The sequence below is a fragment of the Diceros bicornis genome, chromosome 4 (genome assembly GCF_020826845.1).
Source record: "Diceros bicornis minor isolate mBicDic1 chromosome 4, mDicBic1.mat.cur, whole genome shotgun sequence".
Lineage (NCBI taxonomy): Eukaryota > Metazoa > Chordata > Mammalia > Perissodactyla > Rhinocerotidae > Diceros > Diceros bicornis.
The window spans coordinates 46487799-46507932 of record NC_080743.1 but is presented as its reverse complement, the minus strand read 5'-3'; the positions used below and the strand labels follow the sequence as shown (position 1 = coordinate 46507932).

The 20134-nt window shown below is 41.9% G+C and overlaps 1 protein-coding gene and 1 pseudogene across 1 annotated transcript; one reads left to right on the top strand and one right to left on the bottom strand.

Annotated features, from left to right (window-relative positions):
• LOC131401105 (neuroblastoma breakpoint family member 6-like) overlaps positions 1-10447 on the bottom strand; it is a 30863-nt pseudogene extending 20416 nt beyond the window's left edge.
• A 790-nt stretch (positions 10448-11237) lies between these two features.
• Positions 11238-19471, top strand: BCL2L15 (BCL2 like 15). Its single transcript, XM_058538837.1, has 4 exons — positions 11238-11593; positions 11909-12030; positions 14994-15218; positions 15861-19471. Exons 1-4 carry the CDS (start codon positions 11467-11469, stop codon positions 15876-15878), a joined length of 492 nt encoding a protein of 163 aa, XP_058394820.1. The 5' UTR covers positions 11238-11466; the 3' UTR covers positions 15879-19471.
• Positions 19472-20134: the final 663 nt, after the last annotated feature.

Here is a 20134-nt window from a genome sequence, read left to right as displayed (position 1 = left end):
GTTGTCTTGTTCAATGGTCTAAATTCTGCAGTTGTCTGATAAAGACGTCATGATTAAATTCACGCTAAACATTCTCAACAAGAACACTGCAGAGTTAGTGCTGTCTACTCCTGGCACAGTCCTGCTGGTGACAAAGAATGTCTGGTTTGACATGTTGTCTTTATCTAGTTGCTCCTGATTGTGGTGATATATAGGATGGGAACTGAGAGGAGCAAGGGTTAAGGTCTCTCAAGATTGTGTGGATCTAGGCATTGGTCTCCTTACTGATTTATTACAATTGGAGGCAGAAGGGCTGGGATTTCTCCCATCAAACTAGGCTTTTGGAGTAAAAGTTGTGGAGAGTGGTTTGTGGTGTGATGTTGATTCTCTGCAAAGGATCCTCCAGTGTTCTGTTTGGGCTTTACCTTGATTTGCTGTTTTAGATTTTTTCATCAAGTGGAAAAGCTACTTTTTATGAGGTGGTTTCTTTCAAATCAGCAACATTTTCTCTTAGTTCAAGAAGTACTTGGTGTTTAAGAGAGAGAGAAAAAAAAGTCCAATGTGAGAGTTTGTCAAATTCTGCTGATAGCTGAGCCTGGAGGGATGGCTATGTGGTAAGAGAGGCCAGGAGCAAGCTGAGCTCCTATTGAGAGGAGGAGCTGAAGGGGGGAGCCTCAGGCTGGCTGAAGGGGAAAGCGAGATCTACAAGTTGGAAGAAAAAACTCCCTAAACTTCCATCCAGTCTGTGGTGCAGAATCTAGGGACCCCTGTCCTCACCCGACCAGGAGCCTGGTCATAGCTCAGCTCCGAGGTGCTCCAGACCCTTAGCGAGATCCCCACCACCCTTTTCTCAGCAGCCACTTCACTCTCTAATCCCCTTCATCTGGAGCAAAGTGATTGCTTTCTCACACCTCCCAGGGAGGGAGGCTCTTAGAATCTATCGCACACATTCAGAAACACACTGCTGTCAGAAGAAAAGGACCCTTGACAAAGAAACACACTCTCTTTTTCTCTATGTCCCAGTCCTCTGAGGAGGTGGGGTAGGCTATGGGAAGAGCCCTAGAATGTGAGAGCCTACAGGGACCTCAGAATATATGCAAATCCAGTCCCAGCTTTTACAGATGAGGAGTTGTGTTGCCAAGGGGCTAAGGACTAATTAAAGCTATGTGACCTGTTATTGACATCCCTGGAAGGAGAACCCAGGCCATTTGCATACATTTGGGGGAAGGAAGAGAAGAGGCTCCCATCTGGAGGTGTCATCAGGCAGTAGAGGCTCTTGGGTGGACAAGAATAATGCTTTACACAGAAATCCTGCTCCAAAGGGGCTGAGGAAAGACCCAAAGAGGGAAAACTCAAAATGGAACTAGCACAAAGGGAGCAGGGAATGTAACCATGGCCCCATTTATTTTCATCCCATGGACACCAACATTCTCTGAAGGTGATTTCAGGCCAGGATACACCTCAGGGCATTTCCAGGAATAGTCTCAATAGGTGACCCTCAAACTCTGAAGTGAAAGTGGGAAACCATTAGTTTTAGTCATACTAGATTCTCATCACTTTCTTCCCAAACTTCTCCCTAAGGAAAGGGTCCCTCTTCATATTGTACGCTAGGGTAAAGAAGGGTGTGAAAAAGGACAAACATAGGAGAATGAGACCTAAGATTCTTTTTTTCTGTTTGGTGAGGAAGATTGGCACTGAGCTGACATCTGTTGCAAATCTTCCTCTTTTTGCTTAAGGCAGATTGTCCCTGGCATAAAATCCATGCCAATCTTCCTCTATTTTGTATGTGGGACGCTGCCACAGCATGAGTTGATGAGCTTGTGTAGGTCCACGCACGGGATACTAACCATGAACCCCAGACCGCCAAAGCGAAGTGCGCAAACTTAGCCACTCCGCCACTGGGCTGGCCCCCCTAAGATTCTTTACTGGGAATTTGCATAAGGACAAAATTTCATAGGAAATAGTTTTTTCAATCTGCAGTCTGAACTAATTAGTGGGGTGTGAAATCTATGTAGTAAATAGTGAACTGCAGTTTTCATTTCAAGAGTAGGAAAGAAAGCACTCAATTCCATTACTTGTAATAAGAGGAGGTATTATTTTTTGTACATGGTGTTTCTATATAATATGTATTTCTTACTGTATCTTATCATATAAAAATTGTGAGAAACTTTGATCCAAATAGAGAGAGCACATGTCTAACCCATCCATCTATCTTTTTTTCTCTTCTGTTTTCTCCAGGCTGTATAAAGAGTTCCGTTGAGAGAGAAATGCTAATTCATTCCATGGCTGATATTCAGCTTTTCTATGAAGTAACCACACACATGGGACACTTCTACACTGGTGACTGAGATCCTACTAGATTCATAGTCCTTCTAATTTCTAGATGCATCTTGGTGGAGCTTTTTAAAAATACTGATACCCAAACCCCACCCCAGAACATTTACATCAGAATTTCCAGGCATCAGGTCAAGGCATTCCTGTCAGTTCAGAGCTCACTCCGTGTTTATTTAACGAGAGCATGATTTAGAACTACTCACTAGACCTCCTCTATTTCACAACATTCTTTTTGCTTCTCCTTTTCTCTTCCACCATGAGCTTCTTTCCCACTGGCCCTAAAGTTTGTGGTCTTCCTTCTGACAATCTCAGAGAAATCACTGTCCTTCTCAGTTGGACTTGTCGTGTATTGTTGTGTATCTCCCTGATCTTCACAAAGCTGGCCGAAAGCTGTTTTGCTACAGCGCTCTCCTAGATGCTCTGACCTCAGATTCAACTCAGTTCATTTCTCCAGATTCTTCACTGAACATGTAGAAGTGGTAATGGAGTGAAAGGGGGAGAGGTCTGAATGCCAAAGCACCTCATGCTCTTTGCATTTTGGAAACCTGGCCTCTGCATCTACTTTCGGCCAATATCCCTTTAGGGTGCCTTCTACTGTCCTCCACATAAGGCCAGCTCCAATGAGGCCCTGAGGTGGGCACACTGAGTCCCTGGAAGCCCCATGCAGATGAGCACAGGTCTGCACATCTGGGGCTGGGAGAAACCCGACTTCAGGCCAGTCCAACACTCCTACCTGTGACCCAGGTTCTCATTTAGTTTTGTCATCTGGGCTCTTTCTCTTCAGCGTTAACACTTCTTATTCACATGGAGAAATCCAAGGTTAAGGGTTGTCCTAGGTCAGGTTCCCTAAAAGACCCAGGAGGAGGATCCATGTGCAACGGATTCATTAGGACAATGTGCCCAGTAGAAAGAAGCAGTGGAGTTGGGGAAGCTGGGAAGGGAAGGCAAAGAAGCCAAGCAAGTGTGTGATTTCAGGCAAAGTGCCATGTGTTCAGCAGCTTAAATGATGCTACTATGATAAGAAGGACCATGGGGCCGGGCTTCCCCGTGGCTAAGAGGAAAGGTGAGAGGGATTATTAGGACAGCAGCAGCAGGAACATAACAGAGTCCAGAGTGCAAACAGGACATGGAGATGGAAGGGCCCAGCAGGGTGGCAGCCCCTCATGGAAAACAGAGGTAAGACCAGACAGAGGTAGCATCAGCTGTTGAAGTGAACAAACGAGGAAGAGAAAAATGAGTGGGAGACTGAGCTCTAATCTTAGATAGAGAGCAATAAGGAATATGTGCACCTAAGAGACACAGATGTGATTACCTCTGGACCCTAAGCTTGAAGGCAAGGGAATCTGTATGCTAGTCTCCACTGGCTCAACTGCAATTTTCTTTTTTGTAATCTTCTGTTTCATGACAGTTAAGGCATTGATGTGGTCAGTGACTTCACATCCATGCTTCCTGGCAGCTGAGCCCTCAAGAACATCACGCTTCAGTTTGGGAGGATTCTTCATTCCAATGGAAGCGTCTAAACCCAGCTCTGAAAATAAAATCACAGCCAACAGGATCCACTGTTATTCACGATTTTACTGTGACCTACTTACTGTTGTCTGTAACATTTTACTGCCCCTCCACCCACCCACACATAGATATTCTATCGCCACTTGGGGTGGTGTAGAGGGGCAGGGGTGACTTGTAACCGTAGGTAATGTAGTAGAGGTACAAGTCTATTATTGGAAACTTAGGGGCCAGAAGTGCTACAGAATCAGACTTTGTGTTTCTTCAGGGAGATAATACAGAGAACAACCCTTTTATTACACGCCTGTCAGTGGGTCTGGGCCATACTCCCTAATCAAACATGTTTATATTTCTACTGTGAGATGAAAACATATTCTGTGCAAGTGGGCTAACCAAAGACTTCAGATGCCTCGTGCCAGTCCAGGTCGGGCTCAGGCAGGGTCGTGGCCCTCAGGGCCTGCTCCACACTGCTGTGGGCTCCCCTCTCTCCTCCCCTCTACACATCCTCATTCTCACCAAGGTTTTTTAACTGTTTCTTAAAAATGTCTTTCATGTTTCTGTTACCATTTAGTCTTCCAAGTCGCATACTATATCTGACTCTTGTCATTGATTTATCCAACTCCCTTCTTACTGCTGTCTCTGCTTCTGTCCTCTCTGCACTATCAAATGTCCCACCCGCCTTATTACCCCAAATCTTGTTTCAAAATATGCCTACTCTGCCGTGAGAACTTTCTCTCCCCCCTCACTTCACACACTCTCCACTCCTCACCTTCCTTTCCAGGACTTCTGCCCTCTGGCCCCTCTTTCTTCTCCACCATCACTCCCCACAGCCCCGTTATACAGCTCCTCCAGAGTCAGGCTGCCCCTCCCTGACCCCAGCCCTACACCAGGTGCCCTTCTAGCTTCCAGGTCTTTTCCACAAGCTCTTCTCTCATGCTGCTGTGTTCCATATTTCCTCGAGGCACAGTATATCATTCATTAATCATCATAATTTAGGACATTTAATAAGATTTTATGACAATTCATATTGGGCTAAAGAGTAAACCTCTTAAATTAACAAAACTGGTTGGTGAAAGAATTGTTAAAACCAGGTATCCCCATTCTCAAATATTAATTGAATCAAGGGCTAACATTCTTTTTAATTGTCACGGCTTAATTTCATCACGTTGTTTTATCCCTCTTTTCCCAAATACTGGGTTTTATTAAAATTATGCTTTGAAGATTCTTTGCATTTGCAGGAGAAAAGAGAAAACATTTTATCAAATTTCTGAAGTGCTGTCCTATATTATTAGTCTGGCAGGTGGGGAAAAGCCCTCAATAAAAGATCAAGTTATAATTTGGGTTGTGTTTGTACCGTTTCTATTGGGTTTTTCACTGTACAGAGAGGATGGGGTGGAGCAGACCGACTGTGGCCCCGCTGCTGTTGTACACACTGTTCACACATTGTCATCAGCAAACCTACACACAGAACCGTGCCATATCATACACATCTCACTTCTGAGACGTGTGTCTGAGCATTTCTCATCCTCCTCATGGAACCTAGACCTGGCTGTCAGTGTCTCTGAGACAGAGCTGTACAGCTTTACAAGGGCAACCCTGAGTGAGAGCAGGAAACCCCTGGGGGCAGGGGTGGTGGAGACACAGACCCCCCAGCCCCTGACTGATTTGCCATGGGGAGAGAGCCTCATGCAGTTGTGGCTCTACCTGGAGGGGCAGGATGAGCCGAGGCTCTGCTCACACAACAAAGTGCCCTGAGAGATTCGAGTTGGCAGATCTGTGCGAGGGTCCACAGGAGTTCTTTGGACCAGTCTTACAACTTTTCTGTTTAAATTTAAAATTGTTTCCAATAATTTGGTACAAAGCAAAGAAGAAAGTGTGAGCACCACCCCCGCTGAGTCCATGACACTCCGAGTATGGAGAGAAGTGGACAGAGCTTGAGCCAGGGAGTCAAGCCGATGAGGGGCCATGTCCCACTGTGCATTGGCCAGGTGTCCTGGGCAAGTGAAGTGACCTTGCTGAGCCTCAGCACCCCTGGCTCTAACTGAGAAACATGTCTACTTGCAAGGTCCCTGTGAGGACTGAACGGGGTATAGAGTACACGGAGCTCACTCGGTATAGGAATGGCAGAGAACAGACGCAAAAGAACTGTGTTTCATTTCCATTTTGTGAATGTCATGTCCCAGCATGAAAAGGCACTTACTGACCAAAAAAGGTTGAGGGACAAAATTGTTCATGGCCAATTTCACTATAAAATAGTCAGATATACGAAGGTACATCATAGAGTTTCTTGATCTTCCTACAAGATGATAGATGAATAGTCTCCTAACAATCCAACTGCTTCTCCAACAAGACAAGTCCAAAGACTAGCCTGAGTGAGAAGAAGTGAAAATTGGGTTTTAATCTGCACACCCCATGAAACTGCTGCCCCAAGGGGCTCTCACTCACCAGAGACGACTTTTCTGGATTTATGGAGAGAGCAACAGCTGTGCCTTGCTCATCAACTAGGACAACACTCCCAACAGGTATACTGGTTGTTGATAGTTTACGTGAGATGACACCAATGAGACTAGACACATGGTTGATACTATAACCCACACACGGAAGAAATCACTGGTGCTGCACAGAGGGCGAAAACTGGAGCCATTTGTGGAGGATGGGAAACCAGAGCCAGAGCTTTGGCTACATTGAAACCACAGGCACAGGCAGGATTCAGTGCTCAGGATCTGGTATCTAAATGCTTCAGGGCAGGGTGGACACTGAGGGGAAAAACCTTGAGCTCCGGACCAGCATAACAGATGTTGCAAATATGGAGCAGACTGCAAACTTGTGAGGAAAACCAGAGAGTTTGTAAGAAACTACTCAGGAAATACAAGTAACAACACCATTTCATGAGTATGAGAAGTCTTATCTTGGTGACAAGAGGCCTGTGACACAGGCCTGTGGTCCAGGTGAGATAGCGATGGCTGAGATGTTGCCATTATCCCTCCATTTCCCCTCTCTAGCCTGACTTGATACCAGCAGCCTACACTTGTAACAGGGACCTGGTGACAGGAGGGTATCCTGGGACGAGACGAAAGTTGTCTGACCCACATGATGCCTTTGTAAAATTAAATCCAAGATCGCAATTCACACCAAGATGAGTCTACAGGGCCTTTACATCTTTCAGCCTATACAGGTTGTTGGAGACAAGGAACATAGAGGCCACCTGGGACCCGCTAGGAGCTCTATGCCCTTTACAATGGGAGCACTCACTGTGTACATCCAGAGCTGAGAAGACTTCCTGTTCATCAGTTAATAATGAGGCCCTTCTGTACAGCCTACAGGAGGCTGACAGGTCCTGGCCAATTGAATGAGTCAAATAACATTCATCCAGCGAGTCCTATGGGACTTCATTCTCTTCTATCACTGGAAGCTCCCTGCTGAGCCTGGTGGGGGTTGGGGGGACTGATGATTAAACAAGAGCGATTAGTAAACACAGGGTCCTTCACCTGGTTTTGATGGGAGGGATAAGGGTCTGGTCACAGAAAACAAATGAGAAGTCCCCATCAAAGAAGATAATACAATCCTCCTCTATCTGGGGCCAGAGTGTGGTTGCAATGGGAAGAAGAGAGAGAGAGAGAGAGACAGAGAGCAGGAGGTGCTCAGTGCGCTGAGCAGAAGGAAACTGAACTCCCCCACACAGAATAGTCAGGACACACAGTGCACTCAGGAAACCATAAAGGTGCCTTCAACACTTTTGCATAAATTTTGTTGAAATTTACATGCAGCAGCCAAGTGGACACAGGCTTTGGCAGCATTATAGACCTCTAGAAATTCTGTGTCTTCAAGGTCTATTTCTCTAAATACTGAGATATGATATGAATTTTTTTTTTTCTAGTCACTTTTCTTGCCATGAAACACCTGCCAACATGGTAATGCCAAACAGGCAGAGGCAGATATGCATCGTATGTGGTTGTACTAAAAAGGAGAGAACGGAGGAGAAATCCTGTGAGTGATTCGTTCACATGCATCAACTGCAGGTTACTACATTGGAGAGGGATCAATAAAGGGGCCTGTACATGTACCACAGTGAAAACAGACACCATTGTTGAAGGGACACTTGGTAGTTCTCTGAATGGGCGAAACAGGTATATTCAGCCGTTTCTGATTTCCCTAGATCTGAGATCACCAGATGTCACCATTGAATGAAGACTCATGATTCTTCAGAGTTACCTGGAACATATGCGCACTTGGTCTTCCTCCTCGTCAAGATCAGTATGTTTTTCTACAAATAAATCCAGACAGGGTCAGTCCCATTAAGCAGATATCCTTTATATATTAATAATACAGTGTCCAGTACTAGCACGGGGACATAATATCTTCAGTGGGATAACAAGATTTTGTAAGAGAAATATTCCAGGATCTCTCAGGTTGTGTGTGTGAAACTGCCTTGGTTTGCTTTCCTGAGCCATTGGACAATATCTCCCTGATCTGGTAGATCCTTATCACAATGTCCCCTCTTGAGTCTGTGTAAGCAGTTCAACATATCTTTTTCCCATAGATTCTGGGGAACTAGCCTACCTGCATTCTAAATGAGTTACTACAATATTCAGCCTTCTTTCATCAGATCAGTTGGTTGTTGATGGTTTAGCAGAATTTATTCACTGAGACTAGACTGATGGATGGAATCTACAAACCCTCACATCAAAATGAATCTTTGGTGCTACACAGAAACCTTGGCCATTCATTGGGTCGGGGAAAGCCAGGGCTCAGACTTGCTTCATGGAAACATACAAGAAAGGTAATGGTAGAGGTGTTTATGTCCTGGTACTCAGATGAGTGCTTAGCTGAGATAGCCAACTTAGAGAAGACAGACCTGGGGATGAGAGCAGTGAAATCAGGAAACAACAAATCCAAAGATGTAGATAAGGCTGCCAACATCTATGGAAATGTTTAGAAATTCAAGGGATATTTTTCAGGTACGAAAATGAGAGCATTGCAGGTGAGGAGAGACATTTGATGGAAATCAGGAACAAAGATGGACACCTCTGTGCTTGTGCTGCGGAGGTGAATGTGAGTTTGTCACACTTGCCTTGTGTCCAATGTGTTAACTTGGAGCCAGAAGCCATAGGCCTGGCCTGGGACAAGGAAGAGAGGGTGGCTCCCAGACCCATCTGATGTCTGTCCTTAAAACTAAATCCTAGAGCCTGATTCAAACCAATATGTCTATAGGTCTTGCACACAGGGATGGTAAATCTCAGCACAGGCAGAGGTGTGGGATACAAAAATATGGGGTCTACCTGGTGGTCTAGTTGGAGCTTTATCATACTGACAAGGGAGTACTCACTGGCTACATCCAGAGCAGAACAGACTTCCATTTCCTCAAATGAGAAGATGGCAGTTCTCCTATAAAGACAGTAGGAGTCGGACAGGCCAGGAAGAACTGAAGAAGTCAAACAGCATTCATCCAGTGAGTCCCATGGGACATCATGCTCTACCATCACCAGCAGCTCCCTGCTGAGTCTGGTGGGGTACGGAGGACTGAAGAGTACAACCAGAAGGATAGACACCACAGCATCCTAGCTGGTTTTTTTTTTTTTTTTAAACATTTTTAATGACTGCCTACAATCCTACTAAATTAGGTAGTCCCTTGGTGTTTTTTTTTTTTAAACAGTTATTTTAATTTTATTTATTTATTTTTTTCCCCCCCAAAGCCCCAGTAGATAGTTGTATGTCATAGCCGCACATCCTTCTAGTTGCTGCATGTGGGACGCGGCCTCAGCATGGCCGGAGAAGCGGTGCATCGGTGTGCCGGGGATCCCAACCCAGGCCACCAGCAGCAGAGCGCGCGCACCCAACCGCTAAGCCACGGGGCTGGCCCCCTAGCTGGTTTTGACAAGAGGCATAGATGTGTAGTCACAGCAAAGGTGCAGACCCACTAATGAGAGAAAAACTATCTTCTTATTTCAGGGACAGAGTGTGGCTGCCTTGGGGGAAGTAGAGAGAGAGACAAAAGGAGACAGAAAGACAGAGACAGAGAGAAAGAACAGAAGGTGCTTAATGTGCTAGGCACATAACTAGCTTATGAGCATGAACTATGGTTGAATAGAAGTCATGACTCACAGCACATGTGGAGAATCATAAAAGTGTCTTCAAGACTTGTACACAAATTTTGTTGATATTACATTCAGTTAGCAAGTAAATACAAGCTTTAAAGTATCATCAACACCTAGAGATCTTTTGTCTTCAAGAGTCCTCTCTCAATACTGTGACATGATATGAATTTTTTTTCTAGTTACTTTTTTGCTATAATTTATCAGCAGTGTGGTAACATAAAAGAGGCAGAGGCAGACATGCCTCTCTCTCTGATTTTAACAAAAGGAGAGAACAGGGGAATTCAGGGAATCTCTGTGACTGATTAATTCACCTAGTTCAAGTGATTGTGGGTTACTGATACTGAGTGACCAATAAAAGGAACTTTTGCAGGTACCACAGTGAAGACAGACAACATTATTAAAATGGATACACTGTGATTGGAGAATGGATGAAATAGGTATATTCAGCACTTTCTGTTTTTCCCTTGAAATGCGGTCTCCACATGTCACCATTGAAATTACAATCCATGAGTCTCTAGAGTTACCTGGGGCATATTGGGTCTTAGTCTTCCACCTCATCATGATTGATTTTATTTTCTGCAAATGAATTCAGAAAGGGCCAGTCACATTAAGCAGATCCCCCTTCTTAGATTAATAATCCAGTGTCCGATACTTTCATTCTGGTCATTAGGTCTTTGGTTAAAAGGATGACATTTAATGTTTACTGCAAGTCAGACAGTGCTGGGTCATTCCACATAACATTATCTTATTTAATCATCATAATTTCCCTGTGAAATACTTTTTATTATCCCCATTTACAATTCCTCAAATTCCCAAGGTTTTTTTTTGTTTTCTTCAATTTCTCAGCTTTTATCTATCCTATTCCTTCCATCTGGAATGGTCTTATTCCTCCTCTTTACCTAATGAATTCCTATTTGTCCTTCAGAGCTCATCTCAGATGTTACCACTTCAAGGAAGCCTTTCTAACCCCCTAGGTTTGTTTCCCTATTACACATTGTAATCACACACTGTATCTCAATATGCACAAGAAATTATGTGATTAGTCATGTAATATCTGTCATCATGCTGAAGTGTAAGCTCCGTGAGGACAAGAAAATAAATGCCATAATCAGGAGTTGAATGCTTATCTATTATAATTTCAAAACCTTCCTTCTTTGTATTACACCATACATAGAACCTAACAGGAAGTATTTCTTAATGAAATTACCCAAGAGGCTCTTCCTCAACTCTATTTCAGTTCTATATTGGCAATCTAGCTATAAAAGTTACTCATTAATCTTAGGTACTGGCTAGGGTGTAGTTCTGAAATAAGGAACTGAAAGTCTTTAAGAAATCTCTCCAGTTCTGTGTGGGTAAGCTCTTCAGGGAAGTCCTACCTTTCTGAGCAGCTATTTTTGAAGACAGGTGGTGAGACAGGCTCTAGGACTACGTGTCCCATTAGGAAACTTTAGAAGAGGTAGACACATCTGCTGGTTTACCAGTTTCTGACTTCCTGCTGAGCTGAAAACAACTTGTTTTGTGGAAAAGCAAAACTCAGCAGCAAACATCTAAAATGAAGAGCCCCCAAACTTTTGAGGAGCAAACGGAGTGCATCGTGAACTCTCTACTCACAGACTTCTTAGGCACCACGTTGCAGGTTGCTAACCGGGAGCTATGTTCTGTAGACCAACCAGATTCAGGTAAGGCTCCTGGCCTGAGGTGGTGATTGCAGGCCAATAAGAGAATCTTATTTACTTACTTATTTCCTCTTAAGTTTCAAAAAGCAAACTCTAAGCTTTCAGCAATACCTGAAGTGTTCATGGAAGGGAAAGAGATTCTCAGTGAAGCGAGATTTTCTGACGAATGGTGTTGACAGAACATTGAAGATATTCTTGAGAGAGAATGATGCCAAAACTGTTTAAAAGTCTAGAGAACTTTCTCCAATGCCCAGATTCCTGGGACTTAACATCCCTTCAAGCATTATGACAAATGTGAATGTGTTCCCTCTGTCTTAGGAGAGGCTTGCTCTTTTGACGTGGCCATCATTGCTGGTCGCCTTCGGATGTTGGGTGACCAGTTCAACGGAGAATTGGAAGCTTCTGCCAAAAACATCATTGCAGAAACCATTCGGGGACAGGTCAAGTTTCTACTACTTCTTTCTATTGTTTGCTGCTTTTTTTCTACTTCAGACACCCTTTTCTTACTAATCCTATAAGACTGTGACTAGAAATGTTCTGTGAAAGACTGGGGGCTTATATTCATCCAAGGAGATGCAGCAAGAATTCTCCAATTGTCAATTCTTTAGGAGTTAATCAAAACCTAAGTGGTATTGAAATGGAAAGCTTTTGGCATAGGCTGATCAACCTTCAGACTGTTTCCATTTGTTTTTCATCAGAGCTGTGCTTAGTGGCATACAGCATACCTATAGCAATTTATCCCTGGTAAAGCACTTTATTCTTTTACGCACCTGTTTTAATATTTATTTTGCTGGGAGTGGGCATCATCGCCCCAGCCAGCCCCCGCCCCCCCGCCCCACTGCAAGGTCCAGCAATGAAATTGTATACAGGAAGGAAATGCAGTTAACAAGTCTGATGCAATGAAGGATAAGTACTTACAGCAGCCCACTAGGGCATATCTGGCTTTTCATCAGAATGCTAATTACTGGCAGTAGCACTTCAACTTTGCATTGGATATAAAGACCATAGACAATGTTCTAGAAGATGTTGCTGATTAATATCAACAATGACCGCTAATATTAACTCATCACTTACCACGTGCCAGATAGTATTCTAAGTGCTTTACACTTATTATCTCATTTAATCCTTATACCCCTCTATGAGGTATAGTAGAAAATATTTTCTATAGCACAACCTCTCCTCATCTGCATATAACACTGTGAGAACAAACATCTAACCTCTTTTGTTCACTGTTGTATGCACACAACCTAGAAGAGTACCTGATATACAATAGGTGCTCAGTAAGTATTTTCTGACTTGATATCCATTTAAGCAGATAAGGAAACTAAGGAATAGGGAAACAAGTAACTGGGTTACTCAGTAAGTGCTGAAGTTACAATGTGAACCCAGACTGATTCCAGAACCACACTCTTAACCATTAGGCTTTATTCTGCCAACTGAATACAGCTTAGGTGTTGTGTCTATTCAGGCAGAACTAGACTTAGTAATTACTCCTAATTGTTTGCATGAAGCTTTCCTAAGTAGCTGATAGCTGAATCTACCTTTTTTTAAAAATTAAAACAATTTTTTTTAAAAGAGCCTGAAACTCATAGAAAAGTTTCATGTACTGTACAAAGAAGTTCCCTCTTGAATCATTTAAGAGTAAGTAGCCGACATGATGTTCCATCACCCCGTAATACTTTCGTATTTCATTCAAACAAGGACATTCTCTCATATAACTACAATCTAACCGTTAAAACCAAGAAATTAACACTGATACATTATCATCTTATCCTCAGATCCCATTCAAGTTTTTCGAATTGTTTCAATGATGTCACTTATAGCAAAAAAGATCTAGGCCAGAATCACATGTTGCATTGGCTTGTCATGTCTCTTTAGTGTCCTTCAATCTGGAATAGTCCCTCAGTCTTTCCTTGATTTTTGTGACCTTGACACTTGAAGATTATGGGCAGTTATTTTGTAGAATGTTCCTTAACTTGGGTTTGTTTAACGTTTCCACTTGAATAGATTCAGGATATGCACCTTTGGTGGGAATATCACAAAAGTGCTGCTATGTTCTTCTCATTGCATCCTATCAAGTGGTACAGATTTCAATTTGTCCCATTACTGGTGTCAACTTTAATCACCAAAGATGGTGTCTGCATGGCTTCTCCATTGTAAAGTTAAGCTTTTCCCTTTTTAATTAATAAGTGTTTTGTAGGGAGGTACTTTGAAACCATGTCAATATCCCATATCTCATCAAAATTTCAATCCCTTTATTTTTTTATATCAACATGGACTCATGAATTCCTAGTTTATTCAATGGGTTATAATATGTTACTGTCATTATTTATTTGGATGCTCAAATTGTCCCAGCTTTGGCCAGTGGGAGTCCTTTCAATCTGGACTGTGTCTTTTTGGCGTGTCCCTCTCACTCTCTGAGTACTTCCTCAGTTTCTGACAGATCATCTTATATTTTCCAAGCCCCAGCCTGAAATCAGCCATTGTCCAGAAAGCTCTGGTTTCTTTTAATGGAGAACAATATTTGGAAACCAAGATCGAGGTACTCTCACATGGATGCCCTTCTCAGCTTGTTTGGGCTCTGACATCCTGTTCTGACCACCATGGGCCTCCCTACACAACCCACAGTAGATCTTTCTTGGCCCCATCTAATGGCTTTTATTTATTTATTTGTTTATTTAGTGAGGAAGATCAGCCCTGAGCTAACATCCATGCCAATCCTCCTCTTTTTGCTGAGGAAGACCGGCTCTGCGCTAACATCTATTGCCAATCCTCCTCCTTCCCACCCCCCAAAAGCCCAAGTAGATAGTTGTATGTCATAGTTGCACATCCTTCTAGTTGCTGTATGTGGGACGCGGCCTCAGCATGGCCGGAGAAGCGGTGCGTCGGTGCGCGCCTGGGATCCGAACGCGGGCCGCCAATAGCGGAGCGCGCGCACTTAACCGCTAAGCCACGGGGCTGGCCCTAATGGCTTTTGAACCAAGTTTTTTAGGAAGGAAAGAGGAAGAGGAAAAGCTAATCTTTTTTTTCACTTTAGAGTTTCCCAGACTTTAGTCATTCAAACAATACCTTCAAAATTTGACCAGCAGTAATATCATGCACTTAATATTTTTCTTTCAAATCATTTTGTTTTTCTTTCAATCATTTTGTTCATCCTAAGTAATAATACCTGAAATCATGGGTTTGATGGGCTACTTATGCTTTTTTCTAATACCCAATACAATAAAGAACAAAATAATAAACTGAGAAAAGTTTATCCATCTACTCCCTAAGATTACCTCAGAACAAGCAGTGGTACATTTGCCACTCTTTGGGAAGCACTTGCTTTACTGGATTCCTGCATCTGCAGCCTCCTGCACTTTTTTAGTGATACTCCACTGATATATCCTGTGTCTCTCCCCAGGCAGGAGCTGTACTTCAGAACACAGTAAAATTTCTCAGCCAGACCTGGTGTGCTCAGGATTCCAGCTTAGTGTATGAGAGAGCCTTTCTGGCAGTATCAGTGAAACTTCTTGAATATGTGGTCCACATAGCTCCTGAAATGGCAAGACAGATGGCTATCCCTATGACAAATATGATCAATGGCAACAGTGCCATCCGGGAGTTCATCCAGGGCCAGGGAGGTTGGGTAAGTCTGTTGGGGCCCGTGGCTTTACTAGGCATTTGCAGTGTTTTTGTACTAATACCCGGGACTCCAATTCATGATTCTTTCTGTAAGTTGGAAACCACGTGGGAAAATAGGCCTCCCTACTTTGTTGAAAATGGCGGGATTTTTTTACCATGGAAAAAGGGAGCAGTCAGAAGCTCAGCCTGTGGGTGTTGGACTCCAGAGTCATGCTGCCTAAAATGTTGACTGCTAACTTTGTAAAGCTAATTTCCACTTCCTACTCATAATCTTCTATAAAGTATGTTGGTGATGGAGATCAAATCTCAGCCTAGCTTCACTCTGCTCTCTGGTAAATTTCTGGGTCTTCTTTCCCTAACATCTTTGGGTGTGTGTTGAGGAAATTCAGAATCATCTTACTATTATCTAACAAAAAACAATTAGTGTTGTCTGCTGTAATGATAACTATAGCAGGCATTCTAAGCCCATGTCTTAGTAACCATTAGAACATCTGCTCTTATAGAGCATGGCCCTTCATTTCCAGGATCAACAAAAGCCTTAGTAAGAGCTGCATTCTCTGGAGGTATCTGCAGATCATTCCTGGTTTCTTTAAGAAGTTCCTGAAAACCATCCTTTTGACTGTAGGATATTCATTTTCCTTCCTAGGAAAATCTGGAGAGCTGAAGAAGAGGTGGAGCTGTTTACCAGCCTGAACACTGCTTCCTCTTTGATCGGGTGATTGATTTCTGGCAATTAAAACAGACAAAACAACCAAATCAAAAACCACTTTCTTTGGGACAGAACTGAACTTAGCTGAATAATTTATTTTCTGCTGATTATTAAAGTTGGGAGCAGCTCCCAGAGGTCTACAGAGATTTTACACTTTCTGTTTTTATGTGAGTTTTAATGAGGTTCTGTTAAAGCAAAGACCTCCAGACACAAAGTAATGACTTGTTAGTGGTGGAATTCCAGGCAACAGGACAGGCCTTTGCTGGAGATATTTTGGGAAAAAGGGAGCATATAGTAAACTACTCCTTCACATCTAGACTTGTCCTTTGGTAAGGATCTTGTCTACTAATTTTGCAGTCTAAAGGATTTCAGGGAGATTTTTAGTTGGAAAATCTTGTTATTTTAAGTTGAGGATTTTCTTTTAAATTCATAACCTAAATTTCATGTTAATTTCACCTGAGCAGAATTACTTTATGCATTTTCAAGATTGGAAGCAAAAAATAACAGTTTGTTCATTGGCTCTTCTACTAGAAAGGCCAAAGAAAGATAAAAGAGTTACTGCATTTTTACTGCCACAGGATGCAGGAAGTCCTGACCCACATCTACGACAGTAGGGCCATCCCAGCTTAGATGAAGCTAGCTGCATACCGCAGCGTTTTTCAAAGTGTGGTTCATGTACCACTTGTGGACCTTATAAATTGCTGATTTCCAGTCTCCATCCCTAGATACTCTGATTCTGTAGAAGCGGTCTGGGGCCTAGGATCATACCTTTTTAACCAGTTCCACAGGTGATTCTGATTACATAATAGAGTTTGAGACCTATCACTTTAGAGCAGGGGTTGGAAAATTACAATTCACAGGCCAAATCCGGCCTGCTGCTTTTTTCTGTAAATAAAGTTTTATTGAAATGCAGCTACACTCATTTGTTTACATATTGTCTATAGCTGTTTTAGCACTGCAATGGCAGAGTTGAGTAGTTACAGCAGACACCGTACAGCCATAAAGCTTAAGATATTTACCATCTGGACCTTTACAGAAAAAGTCTGCAGACTCCTTCTCTAAAGTTAAATGAACATTTCTCCTTGAATAATTTAAACTCTGTTGCAATCCTAATCATTCCTGCCAAACACAGTTGTAGATACGATAACTCTTTCTACAGAATTTAGTCTAAGAATGTTTGTTAGCTCTTGTATAGTCCACACTTTCTCTAGGACCTTTGGCAAGTCAGAGAGCTCTGTGACTCCTGAGTAGTCAATAGAAGGTATACATTTCCTTGGCCCTACCACAAGTGATTGAAAGTGAAACATATGGTTCTATACTCTGTGTATCTCATAATAGTCCTTAATAATCTCATAGATTAGTAGGCAATCATCAAGTGGAGACTCTTTCATCCAAAAGCCCCAAAACCAGACTACTTACTGATTATCAAGAAGAAAAGCATTGCTGTATCTATTTTTGAAGAAAGGCATTAATGGCTTTGGCTAAAGTTTAACAAAGCTAACCACATCCCCTCCCTTCAGCCAGCCAGCCATCTGGCTCTCCTAAATGCAAAGAAATAAAGATGTAGAGCTGCAAATATATTTTGACTTTTTTCAAGTTATGCTATTTCTTCTATTCTTAGATAAATCATAGTAGAGGTTAGTAATCCAGAAATGAGATTTCATGTTTCTCTTTAGTTGAAAGTAGCTTTTTTTGCTACTAATTTAAGACACTTTATGTATGCCTTTGTCTCTTACATTACTGTAAACTCAACACATGGTGAGTTTTGTGGTATTTGACCTCTCAGGCGAAATCACTATTTTCACTTTGACTAAGGCAGTTCTGTTCATGAAATAAAATTCCTCTGTCTATGCATTTGAACTAATTCTCATTAAGTGTAATCTAAATTTAATGATATAGAAATAGGGAACAGAGTGGTGGTTGTCAGGGGCAGCGGGTGGAGGGTGGGGGAAATAGGTGAAGGTGGTCAAAGGGTACAAACTTCCAGTTATAAGATGAAAAAGTTCTGGGGATGTAATGTACATCATGGTGACTATAGTTAACAATACTTTATTGTATATTTGAAAGTTGCTACAAGAGTAAATTTTTAAAGTTCTCACCACACACAAAAAAATTATTTAACTAGGTAAGGTGACGGATATGTTAACTAACATTATTGGGGTAATCATTTCACAATATATACATATATCAAATCATTACGAGGTACAACTTAAACTTACACAATGTTATATGTTGACGATATCTCAATAAAGCTGAAAAAAAATAAATCGAATGATAAACATCAGAGGCCAGCAGCCTCCTCTTTCTCTTTTCTTTTCCCTCTTAGCCATACCATCTCCCTTTCCATCCTATATTACCCATAAAACATCAGAATGTGAATCTAGCTCCAGGTATACTGCAGTATCTTGAGATTGCGGATATAACGCCCATGGGGATTAGACCAGCCCCATGGGTAAAGCAGCTCTGGCCTGGGTGTTGTGTTTGTTGCTAGGCCACCCTATCCTAGGAGAGCTGAAGTGACTGGGCTACAGGAAGAAGACACTGTAGCTCAGAGATTTGAGAATACATTCAGATTGTCTGATTTTAACAGTTTAATAATCATCTGACATTGGGCAAGTAATCCAATTCCTTTGCGCCTTAGTTTCTACATCTTAAAATAGAGACAATTTGGTAACTAATTCACAGGATTGTTGTGAGGGATAAATGAAACAATACACTTTGTAAAGGGCTTAGCCCATTGCCTGAAAATATTTCAAGCACTGTACCATTAACAATTTGGAGCCCCTGTGATTTGGAGTTCATAAAGTTCTAGGCTTGACTTTTTTCCTCTCCATTAACTCTGTCTCTCACAAAGGCAAGCCAATCATATGACTTTACCTTTTGCTTCGATGTGAGTGATTCCTAAGTCTGACTTATTTCCCTTCTTCTCAAATTCATACCCACAAACTCTAATTCTTTGTTTCTATACACCTTTCTTATCCCCATACTTTCCCAGATTGTCATCCAACTAGCTCAAAATCTCACTCATTTTTCCCTTCTCCCTCTCTCCAGCCCTGCTCACCTAGTCTTTCTCACTTATTCCTTCCTTTTGGTCCTGATTCGCTCTATGAGAGCTCACTACCACCTGCCTGGACTATTGGTAAAAACTACTGGTCAGGCTTTCAATTGATTGTCCTATTCCAGGCTTGCCCCATTCCAGTCTGTTGTATATACTGCCACCATATTGACCAAAGTTGTGGTTTCTTTGCCCAGTGTTTTGATTCATTTTTAGATATGGTATAATTCATTTTGAAATTTTACATATCACTGAAGGAGATTATGAGACTTTCAAAAAACTGATCAGAAGCGGGAATTTATTTTTAAAAAATCAAGAAAAATTTTCCCAAAGCATTGCTTTGATTGCCATCTCTTAAAATCTTTCTGTGGAACTTTTGAAGGTGATTGGATATGTTGATTATCTTGATTTTGGTGATGGTTTCATATGTGTATACACATGCCAAAACTTATCAAACTGTACACTTTGAAATGTATAGTTTATTGTATGTCAATATTACCTCAATAAAGTTGTTAAAACAAAAAAAAAATCTTCAGCAGTTTTTCATTGTCCATCAAATAAAGTCTGACTTTTCAGCCTGGCATTCAAATTCCTCCAGGGTCTGGCCTTAACCCCCCTTCCTAGCCTTATCAATCAAGTCTCTCCTCTCCATAACCAATGCTGCAGTCCAACTGAGCCCCTCACAAAGCTACCCTCCTCCTACTATTCCCTATGTTTCATATTGCTTTCTCTCAGGCTCTGTAGACATCTTCAAAACCCAACTCAAATGTTACTTCCTCCATGAAGGCTATCCAGATAACCAAATAAAAAGTGATCTTGGCCTCCTCAAAATTTTGTTTGCACCAGGCTTATGGTATTTATCATAAATGGCCTTAAATTATAGTTATTTGGGTACTTATCTTCCCTACTAGAATAAAGGATCCTTGAATGAAGACAACTTGTTGTACACTTCTGTAGTACCCCTCTTCTCCATTCTCTTACATGTATATGGACTCATAAATATTCATTAAATGAATAAATGAATGACCCAATAGGGAATGAACAATCAAACAAAAGATGAGTCTTCAAGTTTGATTATATATATATATTTTTTTACGTATATGTCTTCAGAATTTTATTTCTTTTTTCCTCTATTGTTTATTATTATTATTTTTTA

Bases quoted from the DNA above. Each gene is read 5' to 3' on its own strand.
- BCL2L15 (XM_058538837.1), top strand. From the start codon at position 11,467: ATGAAGAGCCCCCAAACTTTTGAGGAGCAAACGGAGTGCATCGTGAAC. The intron at 11,594-11,908 runs GTAAGGCTCCTG...CCTCTGTCTTAG, and splicing joins TGTAGACCAACCAGATTCAG to GAGAGGCTTGCTCTTTTGAC. The intron at 12,031-14,993 runs GTCAAGTTTCTA...GTCTCTCCCCAG, and splicing joins CAGAAACCATTCGGGGACAG to GCAGGAGCTGTACTTCAGAA.